At 40.1% G+C, this 27,554-nt stretch overlaps 3 protein-coding genes across 3 annotated transcripts in view; 1 reads left to right on the top strand and 2 right to left on the bottom strand.

Moving 5' to 3' along the window:
• Positions 1-3,697, bottom strand: part of Sdha (succinate dehydrogenase complex flavoprotein subunit A) — a 28,164-nt gene extending 24,467 nt beyond the window's left edge. Inside the window, exon 1 of the mRNA XM_075975681.1 lies at positions 3,315-3,697. Within this exon, the coding sequence (XP_075831796.1) occupies positions 3,315-3,377 (63 nt within the window). The 5' untranslated portion in view covers positions 3,378-3,697. The remainder of the gene's footprint in view (positions 1-3,314) is intronic.
• On the top strand, positions 3,463-13,160 carry Ccdc127 (coiled-coil domain containing 127). The gene is made up of 3 exons (XM_075975683.1): positions 3,463-3,573; positions 6,360-6,490; positions 9,529-13,160. Exons 2-3 carry the CDS (start codon positions 6,370-6,372, stop codon positions 10,188-10,190), a joined length of 783 nt encoding a protein of 260 aa, XP_075831798.1. The 5' UTR covers positions 3,463-3,573; positions 6,360-6,369; the 3' UTR covers positions 10,191-13,160.
• Positions 13,161-13,762: 602 nt separating this feature from the next.
• Positions 13,763-16,869, bottom strand: Lrrc14b (leucine rich repeat containing 14B). Its single transcript, XM_075975682.1, has 2 exons — positions 15,904-16,869; positions 13,763-14,548 (listed from the first exon to the last, which is right to left on the bottom strand). Exons 1-2 carry the CDS (start codon positions 16,836-16,838, stop codon positions 13,903-13,905), a joined length of 1,581 nt encoding a protein of 526 aa, XP_075831797.1. The 5' UTR covers positions 16,839-16,869; the 3' UTR covers positions 13,763-13,902.
• Between the last annotated feature and the right edge of the window lie 10,685 nt (positions 16,870-27,554).

The raw sequence follows: 27,554 nt of genomic DNA, 5'->3' as shown, positions 1-27,554 counted from the left end.
ACCTTGTCCAGTAGGACAGACGTTCTCATTAAGGCGGTTGGGGAAGCAACGAGAAGAGAAGAGAAGAGACTATTAATTATCCCCAAGAAGCAAAGTGCCTCAATAAGCCAAGTGTCTAATCAGTTGAAGACTGGTATAAATCATCTTCTGCACAACCTTGCAATTATAAAAATCACCCAATGAAGACTTAAAACTGGCTGGCACTAGGAGGGGCAGGAGGTGGTTTAAGTGAACTGAAGTTCTTCTATCACTCAGAAAACACAGAAATGGAGGTAAACACCAGTGCACAATGACAAAATTTAGAAATTGTTTACATTACTGAACAGAATAGTTTATTCCTTTTCATTTATAAATCTTTTTAAATCTCAATGATTTAAAAAAATTAACCATGTTGAGATTATTTTCATTAAGAATTATATCTTTTAAGGCTAGTCAGATGATGCTTCTTGTTGAGCCGAAGGACCTAAGCTTGATTCCGCAGGACCCACACTTGTAAGAGAAAAGCCATACCTCCAAGTTGCCTACTGATTTCTATGTACTATGTGAACACACACAAATAAATGTAATAAGATTTTAAATTTTCATTATTTTTTAAGTAGAGAAGTTTAAAATAAAGTTCACAGGGATAGATATCCCTGACTTAGATGACTATAACTTAAACTTTCAGAGCCTGCCCCACAAAATTCTCACAAACCACACAGGAAAACCGGTCAATAGGGACTATGGACCCAGATCAACCACTATCAAAAGAACTTTGGAAAAACCTCTGAGAAACTCCAAATTCAGATTAAAATGCAGGTCACGAATAAATGCTAAGTCACAAGTCTACAAGTGAGTCAGGAACATAGAAAACACAGAACTGAATTTCATTGGTTCCAAGAAGCCAAACAAAATAGTATGACTGTACAGGCCTAACTAACTCATGTAATTCTAGATATAGCACTAAAACATTCAAAACAATTCATCTAAAGAAAAGATTTATTCTACCACAATGTTTCATATATTTTTCCTAAGAATTTGGAAAACTTTATAGAAGGGAGCTGTCCTTGTTTTTAGTTTTCCTATACACTGAACAATTTCAAATGTTTGTAAGTCACATCAGTATACTGGGACCATGAAAAGCAAACCGAAGGCAAAACAAATTTGATGAGTTGATAACTTGAAAGCATTTGACAATACAGAATAGCTTATAGATATTATTATTATTAATAGACAGGAGTAAACAATTCTTTCTTCAGCATTTCTCTGTTGGTGATCACAAATTTCTTTTTTACTAACTTGATTCTGTTCTTTTGTAAACTCAAATTTTTCATGAAAAAAACAAACTTCAAATGCCAATGACTATTTAGTTTGAGGGCAGAATTTCTATAGTAATAGCCATCTTCATGAAGAGACTAATTTAAAACCAAAAACCGTATTTTGAGAGGTCAATTGTCTTTTCTATCTTATTATCCTGTTTACTAGTACTTAACCACAGAGCATTATGAAGAGCCACAACAAAGATGGCAAAATGCTGGCAGTTAGCATGATTCAAATAAAGTTTGGGGGGGAAAAAAAGGCTTCCAACCAAGCCCCCATAAAAGAAAAGAGTTATGCAGCCTGATCTCACATGCTTAGAGTCTTCTTCTCACTTTCAACTGTAATTCTACTCTAGTCGGAATAAAAATTATACTGATGTAGAATCAACATTATAAATGATTTATTAATAGACTTGCTTAGGACACATTAAGACACAAAACAGTATTTAGCTAAGGAAAATACTTCAAAATACTCCAAAGATGAGTATACTAGCCAGTCCTGTTACAGATAAGTAAAATTAAGGATTCTGGAATGTAAATATTTTTTGACCAGGATTGACCAGCCACTAGGCTCCATTCCCATAATAAAAGGGACAACCTGACTTACAACCATTAGACCCATTTCTCTATCAGAATTGCTTCTAATATAATTGCCTCAAAACCCAGGGTGAAAACCATTTTTAAGTATGGTATGCCATAAAGCCAGATTTCTTTTCTCAAGAAAAGCCTATTTCTACCAGCTAGACAAGATGACCATAGGTAACAACTATTTGGAAAAGAACAATGGTGTACTTAAGAAAAACTCAGGCAATTTGGAATATCTTTGCTGTGTAAATCTCCCACCAGCATAAGTGGCCAGACTTATGCAGTCTCCAGTCTCTGTCTAAATTGGTCAAAGTGTAAACTGGACCTGGGAACTGAAAGGGATTTAAGGATGACAACACATGTGGAATGCATAAACCTAAGGTATAAACAAGTTAGTAAAATCTTCTATTCTTGACTGGCTCCTTTCTGGGCATTAGCCAGAGCTGGACTCCATTATTAAAAAGCTCTCTCCTTATTTTTTCCTGAGTGTGTGAACTGAATCCTGGGGATGGGGTGGATTCACATATTTCTGCTACAATACAATCCTGCTATATAACTACAGGTTGTTAATCTGTTATTTCCTGTTAAAGGCTTCAGTGATCAGTACTTATAACCCTCCTTTTATTGTTTTAAGAACCCAAGGGATAGAGGTGGAGGTCGAAGTCTATGGTAGTAAATAAAAATTACTGAAATTATCAAGTTTGAATAGCAACCAAGAATAGCTGCCAAGTAACCCTTGAACATTTAATTGAACTTAATTTTTAATATCTATTTCAAAAAGGAGACAATTGCAGCCATAATTATAGGCACAGTGCAAGTCGATACTGTTCAATGTATTGAGGCTTTTATTTCGTAATTAAATTATTAAGTAGGTAGGTGGGTCATTTCATTTAGTTTGCTTTAATAAAGCCCTAGAAATCTAACGCATAATATGTCATCGTCAAAGAGTACACTGGAACACAATCTGACAATCTGGCAAAGCCAACTCGGATCTTAGCATCCCAGGAGCACACTGTGCCCCTATTCCACTGCAATGCAAAATAGGGGTCGCAAGATCGGATGAACACGGTGCTTAAGGATCACCTGACAGCCTTAAGCAGTAGCCGAGGTCACTACACAAAGCCTATAAGCTCATCATTTACAATATTTTAATGTCAACATCGAGGCTACCAACTATTAATCGCAGATTTGCCCGCAACCAGGACACAGGTCGGTCCCGCCAGTTGACCTTGGAGAATTTAGCTGGGACAAGACTGGGAAGGCCGGGCTCGACTCCCGCGACTGTGGAGTCGTGACCTTCGCCGGAAAGCTGTCGGCTCTGGTACACTGCACCTTCCCAGCCCCAGCCCAATTAGGGTGGGTTCGCGGGATTAGGAGTACACTCGGATCTGGAGCACTCCTGGTGCCCGCTATCCCGTGGCACTGACTCACCGCCCCAGTTAGCGCCAAGCGCCGCCCGCGAAGAAGCCGCGAAACTGCTCCTACGCCGGCCATGTCTCTGCTGTCCCACAAGCCTCAGCGACAGACTGCGCTTGCGCACCACGCTACGGCGACGTCGGACTTGGATAACTCTGCGCCTGCGCACCACGACGGGCTCCGGTGAAAGGTGGTACGTCTGCGTGCTGCACTGGCCCGGTGGCTGTACTTTTGAGGTAGCTTGTTAGCTTCGCTGATGGACTCTGCTCCAGGAGTAAGTGGGTACCAATATCTTTGAAGTGCTTCTCGGGTAGTTCTTCGAGTTTACCAAAACAGAGAGAGTCGGAGGATCCGGGCAGTTTAAACTGCGGTCCGATGAGCAGCGACCTCAGCCCAATAAGAGCTCATTTTATTGGGTACTGGGTCCCAAGGAATCGGTGGGAGCTACCGCCCTGGATTTCTGGAGTGGGTAGGAATGATGCCTTGGTGGATGAACCAGGCCGGGCAGCTGCACTGCGCAGCACAGAAGCCAGGATACTGAACTAGAAACAATATCAAAAGCTTTCGTCTTCATTTTAGCTCGTGGAAAACTCAGGACAAGGCCTGTTGTAGCTTAGATCATGAAAGCTGCTTCCATCATAGCTAGGACTGACATCCTAATTCTTGCAAACTCGCTCTGATTTGATCAGTTTCAGATACTATTTCTATTTTTCTAGTGAAATAGCTAAAATTTTCGGTGGAATTAAATGTCATAAAAAGTAAACCAATAATCACAGTTGTTTCCTGAATTTTTACTTAATATTAGATTAAGTTCTTCTTTTGGTGCACAATCTTTATGAGCAGAATTTTGAATTATTATTTACAATGAATCATTCCCATTTAATTTCTTCTATTTGTTTTTATTATAAATAAGGAAATATGGAATATGTTTGTGCACAATGCTTTATATTTTGAATTATTTCCTTGGGACTTTTAACCCAGAAATGGATGTTATTGGTGTAGAGGGAATAAATAAGACAGTGGGCCCTCCGTATTGGTGGGTTCAACCAACCGCATATCATTTAGGAAAAATGAGTGTGTACAGACTTTTTTTTAAATATTTATTTATTTATTTGATATTCTGTCTGTGTGTATGTCTGCAGGCCAGAAGAGGGCACCAGACCTCATTACAGATGATTGTGAGCCACCATGTGGTTGCTGGGAATTGAACTCAGGACCTTTGGAAGAGCAGGCAATACTCTTAACCACTGAGCCATCTCTCCAGCCCCCTGTACAGACTTTTTTTAAAACAAGGAGGGAAATAAAGCATATCAGCTACTTAAGTGCCTTTATACCTTATTAAGTATTGATGATTTAGAGATAATACAAAGTATTGAACAGATTATATTCAAATATACCATTTATATGGGAGTCTTAACTAGGCTTTTGGTATCTACTCGGGTTCCCCATCACCACCCCTTTTCTGTCTAAATAAAAAGGAAGATTTTAACTTTAACATAGCAAGATTACATATAACAAGACAGTTATCAAGTAAGAATTACAGTTACAATATTTATATCTACTTTATCTTTTATCATAACTAAAGAAAACTATAATTATAACTATCTATTCTTCAACTCCATCAAAGACCCCAGAAGGATATAATATTACCTAAGTTAACAGAAAGTACACTGTAAGCAACTTCCAAAACTCTAGAATTGACAGACATCTTGCTACCCAGACAGTCGCCCAAAGTTCTTCTGTATCGTTGGGGGCATCCATCTTCACCTACAGGCCTATAATATCCAGCAGACTTTTCCACGGAGCAGGAAAGTCTAAAGACAGTTCTGCCTATATTGGCAGTTTGTCACTTACTGTCTTCTGTGTCTTACAGAGTGTCTGGCAGACTCCTTCATGAAGTAGGAACCCTGAAGGACTGTCTCACCTTCTTTAGGCAGCTTCAGCAGTCATTTTTCTGTGGGTCCTACAAGTCCAATCAAGCAGTTCAAGCAAGAGCAGTTTCATGCCCAAATGCCTAACAAACTCCATGAGGAGCCTCTTCACTGATTGAAGCCCATTATCCTCTTGAAGTAGATTGGTGTTGCCATGAGCAGATTTGTCTCACTATCATGAAAAGTCCTAAGTTTTTAAAACATTTTAAATGCTGTATTCTGTAGTCTTTAAAAGTGTTAAAGATTATCTAATTGAAATTTATCTCTATATATCTAGAAAACCTAATATGTATATTTCTATTCTTGACTAAGGTATTGTGTTTGTGCAGCTCGTTTAAAAATGTATAATTAAGAAATATAGGTTAATAGATAGTCATCTATGATAGTCAAACATGTAGTCATGTTAATTAGTTTTTCTAGATATATAGAGATATATTTCAATTAGATAGATAATCTATCTAGACTACTATCACATGTGTGGTTCATTGTCAACCATAATTTTTTAGGGCTTATCATGGTATGTGTAGGGTAAGAGAAAAATTTGATTTATTATAAGTAATCAATATTAGCACTCAAATGCTTACCAGTCATACAGAAACACTTTCCAGGCACACCTAGAATGATGTTTAACCAATTAGCTAGGCATGCTGAGATGCCTTCTCTCATTTATATTGACATATAATATTAATCATTGTTTGTTTGTTTGTTTTGATTTTTTGAGACAGGGTTTCTCTGTGGCTTTGGAGCCTGTCCTGGAACTAGCTCTGTAGACCAGGCTGGTCTCAAACTCACAGAGATCCACCTGCCTCTGCCTCCCGAGTGCTGGGATTAAAGGCGTGTGCCACCATCGCCTGGCCGTGCGCCACCATCGCCCGGCAATATTAATCATTACAATGACCATACATCTAAAAGTGAAGGGAGAACTCACCATATTTTGCTTGTACTTTACTTGAGACATACCTCTCATACTACAGTATGACTTACTTCTTGAAATCACATAGGATGCAGTGTTGTGCAGCACACAGAGCTGAAAAGTATTTTCTTGACAGAAATTTATGTAGAAGATATAATCATAACAGCTATACTCTGTTCTTTTTATATAATTAGTATCTTTTTCATTTTCTTCAAGGTATAGCTCCATGAATAACTTAAATGACCCCCCAAATTGGAACATCCAGCCCAATCCCAGGGCTGATGGGGGTGATGGAAGCAAGTGGAATTATGCCCTCTTGGTGCCAATGCTGGGATTGGCAGCATTTCGTAAGTTATAATTTTCTTGACATCTCTGTTTCCTGATCTAAAAATTATGCTAGGAGTAGATTGCTGCAGGTACTGGACACACTAAAGATTGTCTTTAGTACTTGACCAATACAGTGCAGTTTTACCCTTATACCAACTCTGTGACAGGATTAGCTTAGGCTTGTTTCCGACTAGCTGTTATAACTTAAATTAACTTGTTTCTATTAATCTACATTTTACCATGTGGCTCTTTACTTCTCCTTCATTCTAGATGTCTGATGTCCTCCATATCTCGCTGGTGAAATCCTTGTGCCTAGATTCATACTCTGAGTTCTTTTCTCTGCCCAGCAGACCTGTCTAACCTCTCCTGTCTAGCTATTGGTCATTCAACTTTTTATTAAACCAATGGCAAAGATACATCTTCACCCAGTGTAAACAAATATCCCACTACAGGTTAGCTTTGCTGATCCTCGGTTTACCTATTCCTAGAAGGTAGCTTATCATCCTTTAATACTTTGTCAGCATTAAATAAGTCAAAAACATTTGGTGTGGGCTAAGTTTTAGTAAGTCTTAGCTTTTTCTCATTGTCTCACTATTCTAAAGGTACTTCTTTACCTTAGTTGCCCTCCTCAGTACTGACAGGAAAATTGACCTGAAAGAAAACCAGTTAGGATGTTTGTTTAGTATTTTAAAAGTCAGGTATTTGGGTGAGTTTGCCCATGAAAACTACCTTGCAGACTAGAAATCCTCATATTTAAATTGACTGAATACCACTGAAACTCTTACCGGTAATAGACTATAGTACGTATGGGCATATGTGTGTTTGCAAATGTAGAGAAAGAAAATTTGAGAAAACCCTACCTCCTAACTGTTCTCCCACCTATGATCACTGATGTAGAAGAGCTGGTTTATATTCCTTCATGTCTTGTGGTTCTGGTTGTCATCTAAAAATATGAGAAGCTGATGATTCAGTAAATGAAAAGCAAATGCTGTGCCATATGTATAGTGATCATTTTTATACAGTAGCTTTTTATGTGTCTAAATTTCTCAGTTCAGAAGTTTGCCATAGAGAAAGAGGAAGGATCTGAGTATTGCCTGATGCCAGTCCAGATCCATCCTGGAGAGTGCTATTTAAAGGCTCCTGCCTGTCACCCTTTCTCAGGGCACTGTTCACATAAAAGGCATTTATTGCTGTGGTTCTGTGAGCGGCTTGGAAGCCTTAAAATCACACTTATTATGAGTAGATTCTCATCCATTAGTGGTGTTAGTTACTTTGAGTGAGTTATCTTTGAGAATGGGAGAAGCCCTTTCATTTTCCATGTATTTTTCAGACTTGTTTGTAGCTTTAATACGAACTCATAATTCCCAATTTCTTGCTTTCCCTTTTTGGATGTTAAGTTGATACTTTTTCTCCTGAGGACTGAAAAAATGATTTATATTTCTGTATTGATTATCCTGGCTAAATAATGTATTCAGGGATAACTGTTATTTTGTTGTTGTTGTTCCTTTACATCAGGGTCTCACTATGTTGGCCTTAAATTTACAATTCTCATATCTCAGCTTAGGTGTGTGCCAGGACAGCCTAGACTAAAGGTAATTTAAGAACTTTGCATTCTTATAAGGATTTTCTAAAAGTAAGTTACTATATGTTTGAGAAGATGTGTTGCAACTTGCATATGTTAACCAGCCTTCATAATGGTCTGGAAGTAACAGCAGGTGAATTGAATGCTTCATGGATGGATGAAAATCTACTTTTATTCTGATGATTTAAATTTCATGAACAACTCTGCTTTCTTTCTTCCTTCGTCCTTTCTTTCATGGTTCTGATGATCAAACACTGGGCTTTGTGTATGCTAGGTAAGAACTCTACCATTGAGCTACATCCATAGCCCCAAATTTCATAATTTTCAATACAATTCAGAACTGGTAAAGTTGTGCTAACCTTGAAGAGTTCTGTCACCCTTTGGCAGTCTTAGATCTTCTTGTCTCTGTTTTGCCTTCTGTCTCATTCTCTATTTCTCTGTTCATTCTCCCCTTCTTCCTTCACCCCTTTCCCTCACTCACTTTTTCTTGAGTAGAAAAGAAACTGTCTTAGATCTAAAACATGAAGTGTCCGGTATACTGAGCTTAATCACATAGTACAATTCAGTGTAGTCAAAAGAGACAATTTTGAGACCATTGTAGACCACATACAGTTGTAATAAGTAGCACAGAGAGTTCAGTAGCCTTTACTCAGTTTCCCCTACTGGTTACCTCATACAGACTCATGTGAGACTCAGGATCGTATGGTTGGCACAGGCAAGAAGATAACCTCACATTATGAAGGAACACCTGTTACTTCATAGCCACAGTTTCCTCTGAAATCTGGGAACCAGTTGATCCATAATATTATATAACTGGAAGAATGAAGTTATGTGACTGTCTTAAAGTCTTTGTCAGATAACACCAAAATATCTGATCTTCCTGGGCTTTGGTGTGACTATTTTGCTTTGAAACCTGCAAATTTTGGATGTCCAGCCTGGCCTTGAGCTTGGAATACTCCTCCTTCTTAGTCTCCCAAGTACTGGGATTACAAGTATTTGCTACAAGTCCAACCTAAGTTGAACGTCTTCACCTTATTCTTGTAAAACATAATAGCAAACTCACCAGACTTAAGCTGTATACAGATGATAATTGGGTAAACCCAAGTATGACTTCCAACAATATTTGAAGCCTACTATGTTAATTTTTTAAACATTGTCAATAAGTCATGGAGCACCAAGGCAGAGCACATAAATGATAGATTTGAAAACAAAACAGTGATAATTTTTTCCAGCCATGGAAGTTAGACACCAGAACATGGGCATTGAATGTACTACTTTAGGTGTCCAGTACTGATCTGAGTTTAGGATAAGAACTTTGCCTATTTTGTTATCTATGAAATTTCAGTGTCTTAGTACTTTGAATTCTTAGTCTTTTACTGAAATGCTGTCATCACTGTGTTATATATTTTCCTTTAGTAGTCATAGGATTTTAGTTGTGTCTCTTCATGTGTCTTCCTCATCTCTTCCTCCTGTCAGGTTGGATTTGGTCTAGGGAATCCCAGAAAGAAATAGAAAAAGCAAAAGAAGCATATCATCAGAGAACAACTGCTTTCCAACAGGATCTTGAAGCTAAATACCATGCTGTGATCTCAGAACATCGGCGTGCAATTGCTCAACTATCTTTGGAACTGGAAAAGGAGCAAAATAGAACAACTAGTTTTCGAGAAGCTCTTATCTCTCAGGGGTGTAAGTTGGCAGAAGAAAGGAAGCTTCTTGAGCAGGAACGAGCTCAGATAATGCAAGAGAAAAGCCAGCTGCAGCCTCTGAAAAGTGTCTATCTGAGCTGCCTGGAAGAAGAGGATGACTGGCAGAGGAGAGCCCAGCTTATGCTGAAGGAGGTGGGAGAAGCTCTCGTAGAACGTCAGAATATCTACTGCAGCCTGGTCCTTCCCCGTAGTACAAGGCTAGAGCTGGAGAAGAGCTTACTGGTACGCTCGTCCATTGATCCGGTGGCTGCTGACCTAGAGATGGCCGCTGGCTTATCTGACATATTTAAGCATGATAAGCATTGTGGAGATGTCTGGAACACCAACAAACGTCAAAACGGGAAGCTCATGTGGATGTATCTCAAATATTGGGAACTACTTGTTGAACTTAAAAAGTTTAAGAAAGTAGAAAAAGTCATACTAGAAAAATAAGAATGAAATGAAACTTAAGGCCAGATGGCAATGGCAACTTGCATTCTGGGCTCTCTGATATTTAGTCTGTTCCTTACCAGATGTGACCCAGTACAGCTATTCTTTGTGAGAACTCAAGTCTTTCCACCCTTTGAACAGTGCAGTAGGGACTTAGCAGATAAGTTTTTTTCTCTGATCCTCTGTAGCTATTAGAGATTCAGTTTTTTGAAGCATTTTTGAGCTGTTAATATTTAGTAGAAAAAGTACAACTTTATATTTTAGTTCTAGGTTAAAGAAAAGATTTAAAGCTCAAATAGAATATTCTTACTCTAAGAAATGTTCTATCAGTTTTTACCTCTCCTCCAATTACTGGTCTCCCCTGATTCCATCTAGAAGTTATTGGTTAATGTAGTTGTGTAACATGTGGGGCTGGCTTTTTGGGGTTTGTGTCCTGCTCAGTTCCCACAGCCAGCAAGTCCCAAAGAAAAATCACACAGTCTGCATTAGATATGAACTGATTTGCCCATTTGCTCAGGCTTCGTATTAGCTCTTATAACTCATATTAGCCCATTATTCTTGTCTATGTTAGTCACATGACTTGGTACCTTTTTTAGCAAGGCAGATTGCATCTTGCCTCTCTCGTGGTCTGGGCAGGACTGCTGAGGAATGGACTTCCTCCTTCCCTGTTCTCATTATCCTACCTTTACTTCCTCTCTGGTTGTCCCACCTATACTTCCTGCCTGGCCAATCAGTGTTTATTTAAAACACGATTGACAGAATACAGGCAGTTCTCCCACACCATAGTTGTATTTTCAAGATTTATCTTGTTTGGGGCATTTTTTCCCATAACGAAAAAAAAGAAAACACAAACAACCACCAAATGTTTCTTCTTCCCAGATTGTGTCCCAGTGAACACCTAGAAGTGAGCTGTTCCTGTATCCAATAAGCATGTTTATTAGCAATGTACGCAGACAATATCTGTCATTTAAAATAATAGTGCCACTTTTTATTTGTGCAATTCTTTACTATTTTTTTGAGACAGAGTGTTGCTGCATAGTTCAAGTAGGCCTCATATGTGCAGCCCTCCTGCCTCAGGCTCCCAAGTGCTGGACTTAGAAATGTGTATAACTACTCTTGGGTTGGTAATTTCACATGTATTGTCTCAGTTTTTAACATTATTTAAAATATAGATAAGTACTTATAACCTATTTACATACAGCTTATATGAGTTGACTTTTTGTCATGCAATCTGGTTTTATGAGCTAAGTACTATTTTTTATCTTGTAAATGATAATTTCCCAAGATATTCAGATTCTATGACTTGCCATGGTTTTCTAAGATTTCACCTGTGGTTCCCCTCATGGCTAACATCTCTTATAACAAGAAAATCAGCAAAGAAAAGGCATGTAGATCAAGTCTAGAGGAACCAGGTGGAGCCCCTAAAAGTCATAATCTATGGAATCACAGGGAACATTTTTTAGTTAGGAGCAAACCGTGATATATGACAGGTACCCTGGAAAGCTCACTGGTGACTATCAAGATTTTGATGGGGTGAGGGCTATTCATGTAACTGTTCTATATAATATATAACAGTTCCATTCCCAAAGAAGGGAAAGTGGTAGACATCACTCACTAGTTACAGTTCTGGGAACTCCCAGCGTCCAGGTTCCCAGCCGCCTGTTAGGTACTAGCCTTGTGCTTGTATGCAGTCAGCATGAAGTCTTTTAAGTGAGTTCTACATAGCTTTATTTTCTGGAGGACAGGATCTGGAGCCTGATAGAGAGATGGTAATCTGCCTGGGTCATGGTAGTATTTTGTGGAGTGGGTCTGAACTGAGTATTTCTAAAACTAGGAAGCCTATATGTGGTTATTTGTCAGTGGAAAGGCAGGAAGTGAATAAAGTGGTTAGTTTATGTTCAGATCCTGTATTCCACCATGTGCATATCCTTCTCAATAGAAATATGACAAACTTGAAAATACTTACACAGAAAACAGTTCAGTTATGGAATGATTGAGGAGCACTAGAGTTGACAGCAGGCTCTCTCAGCTACAGCCAGCTGATTCCAGCTTCAGTTAAAGCTCTTCTCAATGGATACTTACCATACCTTTCTGTTGTATTACCAGAACTATGTCTGAGAAGTTATTTGTTCTAGTAATCTAAAAAAACAGTTTTCTCAGATTGTTTCCTAATGCATTTAGTTTCTGTTAATTCACTGATCTGTCATGTGATCTTGGACAGATTATTTCATGGATTTCTCTGAGGTTTATCTTTTAAAATGAGGACACGCTGGGCGATGGTGGCGCATGCCTTTAATCCCAGCACTCGGGAGGCAGAGGCAGGCGGATCTCTGTACGTTCGAGACTAGCTTGGTCTACAAAGGGAGTTCCAGGACAGGCTCCAAAGCCACAGAGAAACCCTGTCTCGAAAAACCAAAAAAAATAAAATAAAATGAGAACACATTTTACATGAGAATCACATCAGCAGTTTGCATCTATGACATGACCGCTTTCTGTCCTTTTTAAACTGAAATTGTTAGTAGCATATTTTTATTGCTGTTCAGGGGTCAAATGGAAGTAAGTACTCTGGTATGGGGACTTGGGGGGGGGGGGGATAGCACGGCAGACCCTTGGCTGGTACATGAGTGATTATGGAGCTAAGCTTTTACTCTGTCCCAAGAAAATTATTTTCATATTCTAATTTTAAAATTGAGAATATTAATGAAATAGACTGTACATAAATTAAGCCACACTCCTTTTTTATTAGCATTTAATTACACTAATACTTTTGCAAGGCAGATACTGTAAATGAAGTCCAAACAGATCTTCCTCATGTGGTGATTTTTTCCTTAAAGGAGTTGCAAAGTGCCAGACGCAGTCATTCTGAGGAACATCACAAAGGAGTGATTTGGAGGCATTATAGACATGTTATCATCTACAAAGTTCATGCTTGAAAACTGTATAATTGACTCATAACAAGTTTCATAAAAATAATCTGTCTTAAGTCTATAATTTTGTCATGGGCTGCATTCACAGTTATCCCTGACACTTGTGGTTGTTCAGGCTGGACTTGCCTGTCTTAGGGTTGGATGCAGAGCAGAAAATAGGGTCAGAATATTTCAAGAAATACTGGGAATATTTCAGCAACTAGATGTCCTCAGTCACCAAAAGATGGTGCAAAACTGCCAAGATTGGAAACAAAGCCAAGAAAGCTGTGGACAGAAAAATGATCACCACACCTTTCTGTGTAGTCAGATGTCATCTGGTAAAAAGTACAACAGATATAACAAAGCAAGCTTCTGCTGGGCTCAGTGCTTCAGTTCACTTTTATTTTCATTTTCAGTGTCTTTTTCTTGTTATGTTTTATGGGATGCTGCTTTTATACATTTTTCTGTGATGAATTTTCTCTTTTCTTCCTCCTCACTGCATCAGAGTCAAGTTGACCCTGCTCACAGTACATTCTTCCCTGGTGTCCACATTTTCCACCTTCTACCTAGGTGATAGGTCCTTCACTCTGGGTGACTTCCCCTCTGCTTTAGGCTCCTGCTGTACTGACACACACCCATTTATATATCTGGGCTTCCTTTTAAAGCATGTAATGCGGATGCCTGTAGTTTTCCCTAAGGAATTCTGTGGCAGTGATGCTGCTGGTGACAGATCCAGGACTGACCTCAGGGCACCATGCTAGTTGAAATGCACAGCCTTTTTTCCTTTTTTTAAAGCATAATTGCAGGAGCTACTCCATTTGTTCTAGTGCTCTGGAAAAGTTTTCCAAAGCAGTTTTGAAAGCTTGCATCAAGAAAGTACCAAGTTCATTGCTGGTTTCATGAATGTCTGGGTCAAAACTTCCAAAAAGGGGAGTGGAGGCCTGGATGTCCTCCCGGTTAGCTTGAAGCAGTACTGCTCGCAAATCCGCTGCAATCATGTCATATTTCTGTTGATCAAATTTGGACACAGACAGCTCATCCTGGGGGTAGGTAGTGCCCTCAGGGTAGCAGTCTTTTGGCACTGGAAACTCAATGTGGCGCAGCCTAGGGAGTTCGCAGAGTGCAGCAAAAAGGCGCTGGAGAGCACTGGCTGACAGTGGGTTTCCAAGGAACTTGAACTCCTGGAGCTGGTTGCAAGGACTGAGGCCCAGAATCATCATGCCAACATGGTTATCTGTGATGTTGCACTCCTCTAATGTGAGCACTCTTAGTGTTTGGGCCGCCTGGCTCAGCAGCTGGAAGAAGGTAGAAGGGTACAGATGGACCAGGTTGTGTCCACTGAGGTCCAGCACCTCCAAGTGGGCAGTATGCTTACAATCTGCTAAGAAGGACATGTCTTCATGATTAAGGGCACAGTTGGCTAGGTCCAACACTCTTAGTGGAGTCTTCAAGGGGCTGTGAGGTAGGCAAAAACATCACAATGTTATGAGGGTCCCAGGTGAGCTAGAGTTTTGGTGGCAATGGACAATCCATCCACCTTTCTCTCTTAGGGACCATAGATGGCAGCCTACCAGAAACTCCAGCTGACACTTCATTTCACGTGGCTTCTGAGTTAAGAATGACTGATATTTTTAAGCAATTAGAAAAATCAAAATAGTTTGACATGTGAAAGTTACACGTTTCTTCTGGCAGTCTATGGCTGCTGGTCCTGCTTAACTGTCAATAATTAAACCTAAAATTGACCAACACCATACTTCAAGTTGGGTTAGGAAAGTTATACACATGATCTCAGAATTGTCAGAATATTGACTGGGGTCATCAGAAGACAGAATTGGCTAGAAAGAAGGTATCGTCACTCTGATGACAGTAGAACCAATACAGTTTCAGGGCTGGGAAGGGAAATCCAGCATGCTGAATTTGGACTCCATATCCTGAATTCACTAGGCATTCTGTATCAGATGGGGGAGGTGTGTCTCTGAAATAAATCTCCACCCAGGATTCATGAGAATATACATTTTCAGGCCAGACGCTGGATTTCTCTGGGAACATGTCCATCACTGCCCTTGTTAGGCAAGGCAGTATGCACTGGGATCTTGTTCTTTGTCCTAAATACCCTGTTTTTGCTGTCTCCCCACGGCCTGACCACACATGGTCCTACATGAAGATAACTTTATCATTACCTGGCTGCTGCCCTCCTGCCCTTCTTCAATAACGGAGTTGCTGAGGAGGCTACAACAGTGCCAGGGTTTCAGGTGAGAACAGTTCACCTGACAACTGACCCAACATTCTCACTATGCTGAACTATATTCCCATTCCTTACCTGGGAAAATGTTTTAAGACACTAAACATTGGGTAATTTGTTATACAACAATAGTAGAAGATCTAGTTGTGCCTCCTGTGTTGTTTACTTTCTAATTAGTGCCCTCTTTCCCTCCTTTTTCTTCCCTTCTTCTCTGATGCTGAGAATTAAAACTGGGATCTGCTAGTGCTTTATTACTGAACTGCACTATATGCTCAGCCCTTGTTTTCTGCTTTATGTTGAGATAAGGCCTTTCTTTATAGTTGGCCTCAAATGTAAAATGATTATGCTTCCTGCATGCTGGGATTATGCCCAAGCCCCCACGACTGGCTTTTGTTAATTGAAAGGAACCTTCCAAGTTGTCTCAGTGCTCTGATTCTTTCCTGATGGTTCTTAACTCCTGTCAAACATTCCCAGAGAGCATTGTGTAAGCAGATCCCATCTCTATCCTTATCTTCATCTCTATCTTCAGTAACTCCACCCAATCTGTGCCCAGTTTTCTGAGACTTACCTAAGCAGTGTTCGGATCTTTCCAGTCAGTATAGAGAAAGCTACACTTAGCTCGGTGAGCTTGTTCATCTGGCTGAGCTCCCAGGCAATAGAGGTGAGGAGGGGATCTTCACCCTCTGGAGTTGGGGCACAGGTAGGGGGTGCATCAAAGGCCTTCGTGGGTAGGGTGAGTGAGGTCAGCTGAGGGAGGCCCACCTGGGCCAGCAGCTGCTGTACATGGCCAGCATGCAATCGTACATTATGAACTACCTCCAACTTTCTTAGCTTGCTTGGCCCAGCTAGGCCGAGCACTTGTAGGAGCTGCCCAGGACTCAGGCTATCTGCCCGGAGTGAAGGGCAGCAGACTTGCAGAGGGGCTGGGCCTGCTGGCTTCAAGGCCTGCACCACCATGTCAAAGTTGCCTTCCGTGACAAAGAGGTCAGCAAAGACTTCAATAGGGTGCCTGGCTGTACAAGGCTGTCCTTGGAGCTGGCAGCAGATCCTGGCCAGCACCTTAGTGCGGCCCCACCTTCCTAGTGCCCTCCCACAAGGACATTGCTGCACCTGTACATCCTGGATGCCTGTAAAATCAGCTACCCGAAGCCGGTTGCTCCTACTTTGCAGCACATGGTCAGCAAGGCCCTGCATACAGGCCTCTAAGCAGGCCTTGCAGGCACGATCACGCAGGTCTTCTGGGTGGTCAGTGTTTGGCCCCAGCAGCACAGCCAACCGGAACTCCTCTAGTGGCCAGTGACTCAGCACAGCACGGGTTACTTCTGCCTGCTCTAGCAGGTAACTGGCCTTGAACAGGAGTGGATAGAGGTTGTAGGCTATATGGTCCAGGCTCTCCTGGGCCACCCGAGGATGGGATACCAAGGCTTCAGCAGAAATGAAACGGAGCGACCTCATTGTGTCCCTCTCAGGACAGTGCTGTCCCTGCTGTTCCTCCCAAAGCATGTGAGTTTTGTGCCTACTTTTAGCTGCTGCTGTTTCTGGGTTCTGGACAGAAAGTGGTAAGCTGGCCCTTGTGGTCATCTGACTGCTATTTTGGTCCTTGGATACTAGTTTGGCTGTGACTGTGGAGGCATCTGTCTGTTTCATGGCATTCTGCTGATGAAATCGGAGCTGCTTGGCTTTGTTGCCCAATGTGGAGTCAATCAAAAGCTGAGCTTAAGGTACTTACTTGCCCAAATACACTAAGACTTGCAATACAAATGAATACTCTGCCCAACCCTGACCTCTCTCAGTTAAAGGATCTGCGTGAAGCCAGATCCTCAGCTGCACTTGGATGGATGAGACAACTGTCTTTGGGTAAAGCTCTTCTTTTTTTATACCTTAGAGTCAGAGATACAAGGACCAGGATTATGGGAATAAGCATATTACACAACTCTTTTCAAATTTTAAGAATACTGGCCCATGAAGCTCACCATCTCTTATTCTCAAGGTCCATCTTTGCACAAGAGGGAGAAATATTTTCCCTGTAGAACATACACAGACGAGTGACGCTGCAAATAAATGCAACTTCCCATAGGCTGTTAACTTTCAGCCCTGGCCTACGTAGGTGTTGAATAACTGCTGAATGGTTAGATCCTGCCTTATCATTATCCCATAAACTGGGATAGGGCAGCAGTCCTGGCTTGTAGGTCCCCATGGTGCCAGCTGTACAAGAGGGTCATAGTAGAGAAAAAGAGGGAGAGGCAGGAGTCAGACAGTGGACAATCCAGGTGAGTGTGCTGCCCTCAGGTGTCCCCTAGTTTCCCTGTGTGACCGTCTTTGACTTCTTCCTCCTGATCTAGAGCCTTATCTCTCCCAAAGACTCTGTCATGGCTGTAGATGTGAATATGCTACCGTGGTGAAGCACCAGGCACTGCCAGGTGGGCAGGATTTCTATGGAAGGTAATCCATGGCACGATTTTACCCTAATTTCACCACTTGCCCCTATTCCCAGTCTTGGCTATTGTTGGTTGTTTTTTACTCTTTACGCTTTGCTTTTTTTGTGGGGCCTGCCAGCCAGCTCCCAAATGAATCAGAGAGAGGCCTATTCTTTCTTATGAATGCTCAGGATTAGCTTGGCTTGTTTCTAGCCAACTTTTCTTAACTTAAAGTATCCCCTCTACCTTTACCTTTCTCTATTTCTATATATCTTTTCTTTCCTTCTTATTCCATGTCTGGCTGTGTGACTGGGTGACTGGTCCCTTTTTTCTGGCTCCTCGATAATTTCTCCCCAGATTTCTCCGCCTATTTATTCTCTCTGCCTGCCAGCCCTGCCTAACGTTTCTCCTGCCTTGCTATTGGCCGTTCAGCTCTTAATTAGATGACCAATCAGTTGTTTCAAACAGGTAAGGTAATACAGCTTCACAGAGTTAAACAAATGCAACATAAAAGAATCTAATGCATGTTTGTATCATTAAATAAATGTTCTACAGCTTAAACAAATATAACACATACTAATATTATACAACACTTGGCCTCTGAACTGTTACCATGTCTGTTAAATAAGAACCCAAAATTAGTGATACCAACATCTGTCTTTTAAGCTATAAATTTTGAAGTACACATGACTAGGTTATTAGTGATCTAGGTTTAAATTCACTGCTGTATGAATCGCTTTGAAATGTGTTTGGAAATAATAGTATGCATAGTGAATTATATCATTTTTAAATGTTCCATGAGTACCTTGAGCCTCCTGTCATGCTTATAGAATTTCACAGCTGAAATGGACACTTAAAAAATTACATTTATTTATTTGTGTATATACATCTGTATGTGTGTGTTCACAAGCACAAGCATGTGGAGTCAGAGAAGAACTTGCATGAGTTAGTTCTTTCTGTTTATAATGTGAGTTCTGGGAATCTAACTCTGGTTGTCAGCCAGCAAGTGGACTACAAGACACCCCATTGTCCCTGAAATGGATAATTTGACATAATATCTCTGCTTGTGCAATAAAGCTTACTTGCATTTTGTATTGATCTTCATTGTGGTTAATTCTTAAATGATATCTCAGTGTTCATATCTACCCTATTTCATGAGCTGTATTTCAAAACTTATGTCTTTTCTTGTTTGTAACTACTCATGACTTCATATTTCTGATTTCATGTGAAATCTTCAACTTTAAGAGAAATATCACTCTTTTTCTCTTTGTTTTGATACAGGATTTCATTAAGCTCAGGATAGCCTAGAACTTGCTATGTACCTGAAGATAAATTTGAACCTGTGATCCTCCTACTCCACCTCCCAAGTTCAGGTATTATAAGGATGCATCACTAAATCAATCTAGGAAACCTTTTGAGTTTAATTTCTAAAACTCCAGCACTACCTCATCCTTTCTCTTTACCATTTAACATTTATTTATTTATTTATTTATTTATTTATTGTGTATACAATATCCTGTCTGTGTGTATGCCTGCTGGCCAGAAGAGGGCACAAGACCCCATTACAGATGGTTGTGAGCCACCATGTGGTTGCTGGGAATTGAACTCAGGACCTTTTATAGAGCAGGCAAGGCTCTTAACCTCAGCTATCTCTCCAGCCCCCATTTAACTTTTAAAGAATAGTTATCATTTCTTCCCAATCCAAGTAAGTTTTGACTTGCAAACTCTCTGTGATTGTTGCTTTATTAATATAAATAATGTCTTCCATTAAAATATGAATACAATCATCTGTCTTCCCTTACATAAAATCACTGAATGTTCGTATTTTCATCTTACTAGGCATGGAAAAAATGATACATGAGAATTATTTGAGATAATTTTGTGATTATTTCTTTCTTGGCTCTTTAAAAAAATAATTATATGAAAATTTTGTATCCATTCAATGTGTTTTGACCCAGTTCACATAGCCAATCCCGCTGTGGAATGGTCTTTCTGTACACTGCGAATGTGTTGCTGTCATTAGTTGACAAATAAAGCTGGAGGGGCGTCTGCCGAGATTTTGCTGTCTCATCCTTACTCACTGGTTTTGAGACTACCCTTTAAACTTGAGTCAGACTTTTCTATGTCCTACAGGCCTCAAGGTACAAGCTCTGAGATAATTTTGGCCCAACACATAGAATTATACCATCTGCAAATAAGGATACTTTGACTTCATTTCCTACTGGTATCCCTTTTATCGCCTTCACTTGCTGATTTAGGAGTCCATTTCTAAATTTGAACAGCAGTGGAAATAAATAACTCACTAGCCAGGTGTGATGGCACATACCTTTAATACTAGCACTCAGGAAGCAAAGCCAGGAATATTTGTATGATTTCCAGGACAGCTTGATCTCCATAGTGAGTTAGACCAGCCAAAGCTGCATTTTGGGAACTTGCCTTAAAAACAAAAAACCCAGAACAAACAAAACAGAAAATAAACCAACTTAAAAACCCACACCAGGGCTGGAGAGATGGTTCAGAGGTTAAGAGCATTGCCTGCTTTTCCAAAGGTCCTGAGTTCAATTCCCAGCAACCACATGGTGGCTTACAACCATCTGTAATGGGGTCTGGTGCCCTCTTCTGGTCTGCAGGCATACACACAGACAGAATATTGTATACATAATAAATAAATAAATAAATATATATATTTAAAAAACCACACCAGTGAGTGAGAATTGGGTCAAGAATGAAATTTAAGAATTTCTAGACTTCAATAAAAAAAAAAAGAAAAGCAAACTCCAGTTGACTCAATGAAAGCAATCATTCAGGGAAAGTTTATAGCACCAGTGTCAAAATAAATAATGACACACAGGATGTATGCTAGCTAGTTTGTGTCATTTGAAAAGAACTAAGTTCAATTGAGAAAATTCCCCTATCAGATTATCCTATAGGCAAACCTGTAGGTTATTGTCTTGATTAATGATTTTTGTAGGGGGGCACAGCCCATTGTGGGCAATGCTACTTCTGGGAAGGGAGTTCTTGAAGATACAAGAAAACAGGATGAGCAAGCTAGCAAACAGCATTACTCTATGGCCTCTACATCAGTGTCTGACTCTAGAATCCTGCCTTCAGTTCCTGCCCTGACTCTTCTAGATTATGGAACATCAATCATCCAAGTTACATTAGTCATGGTGTTTTATCACAGCAGTTGCAACTCTAATACAGAAATTGGTACCAAGAATGAGGTATTGCTGTGACAGGTCTGAGCATGTTTGGAAAGAATTGTGGTCACATTTGAACTTTCTGCTGGAAAAGCCATTGAGTGTTCTGGGCTCAATGAACTAGTACAGGAACGTAGAAGTTAATACCAGGAATATTACAGATAATAGAGGTGTCATTTATAAAATTTCAGAGGGAATTTTGTGAGTCCTTAAAAGGCTCTATCAAGATGATTTATGAGATATTTTGAATTTAAAACCACCAATGTGATACCTTTGCTTCGCTGGGACAATCAATGCTAATCATTTGGGACTGAGAAACCGGCTGTGATTAAGAAGAAACCAGCATCATCGAGGTAAAATCTGTGAAGTGTTTCCTCAGGGTCAGCACAGACACTATGATGTGTGTGTGGGGGGTCAATGTTGTATCTTGTGCTTACAACTGAACTTGGTAACCTGTAGGAGTTTCCCAGGTGATGTTGATTAGTCATTAAGGGATCATGGAAATCAGTAGAGGCTTATAACTGTAAGAGGCCAGGAGAAGCCATTGGTGAATATGCAACCTCTGTTGAAATTGAAACCCCAGAATTGATGGGGTCATGGAGAGAAGCTGACAACTGGCACCGTGTGGCAGGGTCAGAGTCCCTAAAGATAGCCCAGAAGAAATGTTTTGTTTGTTTGTTTGTTTTCTTTTTTTAAATTTATTTATTTATTAAAAATTTCTGTCTCTTCCCCGCCACTGCCTCCCATTTCCCTCCCCCTCCCCCAATCAAGTCCCTCTCCCTGGTCAGCCTCTTCCCTGCCCTGTGGGAAGTCCAAGGAACCCCCACCTCCATCCAGGTCTAGTAAGGTGAGCATCCAAACTGACTAGGCTCCCACAAAGCCAATACGTGCAGTAGGATCAAAAACCCATTGCCATTGTTCTTGAGTTCTCAGTAGTCCTCATTGTCCGCTATGCTCAGCGAGTCCGGTTTTATCCCAGGCTTTTTCAGACCCAGACCAGCTGGCCTTGGTGAGTTACCAGTAGAACATCCCCATTGTCTCAGTGTGTGGGTGCACCCCTCGTGGTCCTGAGTTCCTTGCTCGTGCTCTCTCTCCTTCTGCTCCTGATTTAGACCTTGAGATTTCTGTCAGGTGCTCCAATGTGGGTCTCTGTCTCTGTCTCCTTTCATCACCTGATGAAGGTTAATATTCAGGAGGATGCCTATATGTTTTTCTTTGGGTTCTCCTTATTTAGCTTCTCTAGGATCACTAATTATAGGCTCAATGTCCTTTGTTTATGACTAGAAACCAAATATGAGTGAGTACATCCCATGTTCCTATTTTTGGGTCTGGCTTACCTCGCTCAGGATAGTGTTCTCTATTTCCATCCATTTGCATGCAAAATTCAAGAAGTCCTTGTTTTTTACTGCTGAGTAGTACTCTAATATGTATATTTTCCATACTTTCTTCATCCATTCTTCCATGGAAGGGCATCTAGGTTGTTTCGAGGTTCTGGCTATTACAAACAATGCTGCTATGAACATAGTAGAGCATATACTTTTGTTGTATGATAAGGCCTCTCTTGGGTATATATATTCCCAAGAGTGGTATTGCTGGGTCCAGGGGTAAGTTGATCCCGAATTTCCTGAGAAACCGCCACACTGCTTTCCAAAGTGGTTGCACAAATTTGCATTCCCACCAGCAATGGATGAGTGTACCCCTTTCTCCACAACCTCTCCAGCAAAGGCTATCATTGGTGTTTTTTATTTTAGCCATTCTGACAGGTGTAAGATGGTATCTTAAAGTTGTCTTGATTTGCATTTCCCTGATCGCTAAGGAAGTTGAACATGACCTTAAGTGTCTTTTGGCCATTTGAACTTCTTCTGTTGAGAATTCTCTGTTCAGCTCAGTGCCCCATTTTATAATTGGGTTGATTAGCCTTTTACGGTCTAGTTTCTTCAGTTCTTTATATATTTTGGAGATCAGACCTTTGTCAGTTACGGGGTTGGTGAAGATCTTCTCCCAGTCAGTGGGTTGCCTTTGTGTCTTAGCGACAGTGTCCTTTGCTTTACAGAAGCTTCTGTCTCAGGAGGTCCCATTTATTCAATGAGGCCCTTAATGTCTGTGCTGCTGTGGTTATACGTAGGAAGTGGTCTTCTGTGCCCATGTGTTGTAGAGTACTTCCCACTTTCTCTTCTATCAGGTTCAGTGTGTTAGGACTGATATTGAAGTCTTTAATCCATTTGGACTTGACTTTTGTGCATGGTGATAGATATGGATCTATTTTCATTCTTCTACATGTTGACATCCAGATTTGCCAGCACAATTTGTTGAAGATGCTCTCTTTCTTCCATTGTATACTTTTAGCTCCTTTATCGAAAATCAAGTGTTCTTAGGTTTGTGGGTTAATGTCAGGGTCTTCTATTCGATTCCATTGGTTGACTTCTCTGTTTTTATGCCAATACCAAGCTGTTTTCAATACTGTAGCTCTGTAGTAGAGTTTGAAGTCAGGGATGGTAATGCCTCCAGATGATCCTTTATTGTATAAGATTGTTTCGGCTATCCTGGGTTTTTTTTTTACTTATATATAAAGTTGATTATTGTCTTCTCCAGATCTGTGAAGAATTTTGATGGGGATTGCATTGAATCTATAGATTGCTTTTGGTAGAATTGCCAATTTTACTATGTTGATCCTCCCAATCCAAGAGCAAGGGAGATCCATTTTCTGGTGTCCTCTTCAATTTCTTTCTTCAAAGACTTAAAGTTCTTGTCAAATAGATCTTTCACTTCCTTGGTCAGAGTTACCCCAAGATATTTTATGCTATTTGTGGCTATCGTAAAAGTTGATGCTTCTCTGATTTCCCTCTCTGTTTCCTTATCCTTAGTGTATAGGAAGGGCACTGATTTTTTGGAGTTGATCTTGTATCCTGCCACATTACTAAAGGTGTTTATCAGCTGTAGGTGTTCTTTGGTAGAGTGTTTGGGGTCGCTTATATATACTATCATATCATCTGCAAATAACGAGAGCTTAACTTCTTCTTTTCCAATACGAATCCCCTTGATCCCCTTATGTTGTCTTATTGCTATTGCTAGAACTTCAAGCACTATATTGAAGAGGTATGGAGAGAGTGGACATCCTTGTCGTGTTCCTGATTTTAGTGGGATGGCTTTGAGTTTTTCTCCATTTAATTTAATGTTAGCTGTCGGCTTGCTGTAAATAGCTTTTATTAAATTTAGGTATGACCCTTGTATCCCTAATCTCTTCAAGACCTTTATCATAAAGGGATGTTGAATTTTGTCTTGGTTTAGCTTTGGTATATGGTACTTATCTAAATTTGTTTGTTTTTTCAAGACAGGGTTTCTCTGTGTTTTGGAGCCTGTCCTGGAACTAGCTCTTATAGACCAGGCTGGTCTCGAACTCACAGTGATCTGCCTGCCTCTGCCTCCCAAGTACTGGGATTAAAAGGCGTGCGCCACCACCGCCCCGCCAGAAGAAACTATTGGCAAAAGTTTAGCAATAAGGTCTTCTTTTCAGTGATTTATTTAAATATAGATAAATGAAACCACCCAATAAAGATGTAAAAATAGACTGGTGGGAACAAATCTGAAATAATCCAAATATATGAATTATATTGTAGATTTTCTCTTAGGTTCAAGAACACATAAAAGATAAAGCTGAAAGAATGAAAAAATACTTTGGGAAAATAGTGACCAAAAGGGATAATTATTTTGTATATGATAAAATTGAAAACAAAGTATGTCACACCAAAGAAAATTATCTTTTAAAAAGATTTAAGTGTGTGTGTGTGTGTGTGTGTGTGTGCATGCCTGTGCCTATACCTATGGAAGCCAGAGATAACAGATAACTCTGGAACTGGAGTTGCTGATGGTTGTTGAGTTTATCTGACACGCACACTTGGAAGCAAATTCAGAATCTCTGCAATAACAGTCTGTGTTCTTAAACACTGAGCCATTCCTTCCGGTCCAGAAAATACTATTTATGAAAAACTTTTTGGAAAAACATAAAAGACAGCCAGGTGGTGGTGGCACACGCCTTTAATCCCAGCACTTGGGAGGCAGAGGCAGGTGGATCTCTGTGAGTTCGAGGCCAGCCTGGTCTACAAGAGCTAGTTCCAGGACAGGCTCCAAAGCTACAGAGAAACCCTGTCTTGAAAAACCAAAAAAAAAAAAAAAAAAAAAAAAAAAAAACATAAAAGACTACTATATGACAATAAAAAGAATTTCTCCCTAGGATAATATAATGATAATTAATGTATATAAAACTCACTTCATATTTCCTAAACATAGAAAGCTATCATGAGTAAAACTGAAGAAATAAAGAAGTACCATAGTATCTTATATGAGACTTGACTTTCCAAATTTATTTATTGAAAAAGGAGCCAGGGACCAGTCTCAGCAGAGAAGTGGGTCTCAAATTTGGGATGTCTGGAAGGCAAAGTGAGCACATGAACATAGGATTCTGATGCAAGCTGACAGGCTATCAGCTGCAGGACAGGTACTTCTTCTACCCCAAGCTTTAAACCTCAGTCTTTTATTGTAAATTTTGCAAAAGGAAAATGATTTTGTCTCAGGTTAATCATTACATGGGCAAAGTAGTTAAAAAAAAATACAAAGATTCTTTGAAATCAGAACATCATCATTCATCATCACATTTTCCTAGTTCCCAAGCCCCATTCTTTTTTTTTTTCCCTCTTTTTGGTTTTTCAAGACAGGGTTTCTCTGTGGCTTTGGAGCCTGTCCTGGAACTCCCTTTGTAGACCAGGCTGGCCTCGAACTCACAGAGATCCGCCTGCCTCTGCCTCCCAAGTGCTGGGATTAAAAGCGTGCGCCACCATCGCCTGGCTCCAAGCCCCATTCTTAATTCTTAGCTGAGTTAATCATAAAACAACTTCTGACCTTTCACTCAGAGGTCAACTACTTATGGTTTATAAAAGCACAGTTCACTGGGTTTTACTCCATGGTCATATCTTTCCCATTGTTGTTCCTCACAATTCCAATACTTATCGTTTTGATTTATAAGGCCATAGGCAGTCAGTCCCCAAACTCTAGGTTCTTCAGAAATATTAGTCATCATAGCCAAGTTCCTTTCTGTTTCAGTGTTGTTGTTTTTTTGTTTGTTTGTTTTTTGTTTTTTGATTTTCGAGATAGGAACCAAAAGCTACGGAGAAACCCTGTCTCAAAAATTAAAAAAAAAAGTGTTATTTTTTTAAAGATTTATTTATTTATTATGTATACAGCGTTCTGCATGCCTATATGCCAGAAGAGGGCAGCAGACCTCATTATAGGTACCTGGGAGGCACCATGTGGTTGCTGGGAATTGAACTCATGACCTCTGGAAGAATAGCTAGTGCTCTTAACCTCTGAGCCATCTCTCCAGTCCCCCAGTGTTATTCTTTTGCCAAGTTTCATAATCAGGCAAAGCACAATTTCTGCACTTTCCCCAAATTTCCCCAATTCTCTCATCAGTCATGTTTTTTCCCATGACCTGCTTTACAGCTTCAATGCCTGCCTGCTCTATCAAATCAGGAGGATTCATGTCAGTGTTCAGCATATCCATATTTTCAGAAGCCACTGGTGTGGAAGGAGAAAAGAACATGAAAAACAAGTACACTGGTAGAATTGCTATGGCCAGAATCATTTGTATCATTGCCAAGTGCTTATACAGATGCCATAGAAGCAGTCCTGGGGCATGTAGGTGTTTTTGCCTTTGCCCTCAAGTAACACACTCATTTAGCTGCCACTAGGTTGCCTGGAGGGAATTGCTTCCTGCATCTCAGAAACTGTGTGTGGAGGGAGGCTGTGCTTTGTCGTCCCTAGCATCTCCCCCCTTTTGTTTTAACTGAAGTGTGCATACATCAATGGTCAATGAAGATATAGTGGAATGAATCAGGCTGATGAAGACTGGAAAAAGAATAAGAAGAATTGAAAAAGACCACCAGAAATGGCTGCATTATAAAGAAAGAATTGCCAATTAAATTCTGTAGTATATTCCTTGACAGAGCTGGCAAAGGCTGTGGTCACTTCCTCTAGAGAAGCAAAGCCAACATGAGATTTACTTATATCAGAAATGTGGAATGAAGCTCATCTATATCCATAGTGAGGTTTGGTTGCCAGAGGCCATTAATATGTTGTTGAATGGAGGACTACTCATGTTCTGTGGAGTTGTACTGCAATGGACTAACACAAATCCATCTAAACATAGAGTGACATTGAACAGAGAACCTGATTTTATCATTCTGATTTTTATTCCCAATAAAAAGTACAGTTTCTTCAAGACCCTAGAGTCTATCCTCCAACCCTCTATCTATTTGCTCCTGCATCATTAAAGCAGCATTAACATTTTTGGATAATTGATCAATATGATTGGCCTCTTTAATTAAGGATGTAGCTGACAAGACAAAAGATGAGACAATTCTTCAACTGCACCAACAAAATGCTTACCCCACTTAAGAGCCAGAGAGGGTTGGTGTATAGCCTCTATTCCAGGATTAGAAAACCAGGTACCATTAATAGCAACAGGCAAAAGCATATAAGGAGTTTGACGCAACATAAGTATTCTTAGAAGAGGTCATAAGACAGTTAGAAAGAACACAGTTAACACA

This window comes from Microtus pennsylvanicus, chromosome 6 (assembly GCF_037038515.1).
Source record: "Microtus pennsylvanicus isolate mMicPen1 chromosome 6, mMicPen1.hap1, whole genome shotgun sequence".
Taxonomy (NCBI): Eukaryota; Metazoa; Chordata; class Mammalia; order Rodentia; family Cricetidae; genus Microtus; species Microtus pennsylvanicus.
Note: the sequence above shows the minus strand (reverse complement) of the source record. Positions and strands in the feature narration are given on the sequence as shown.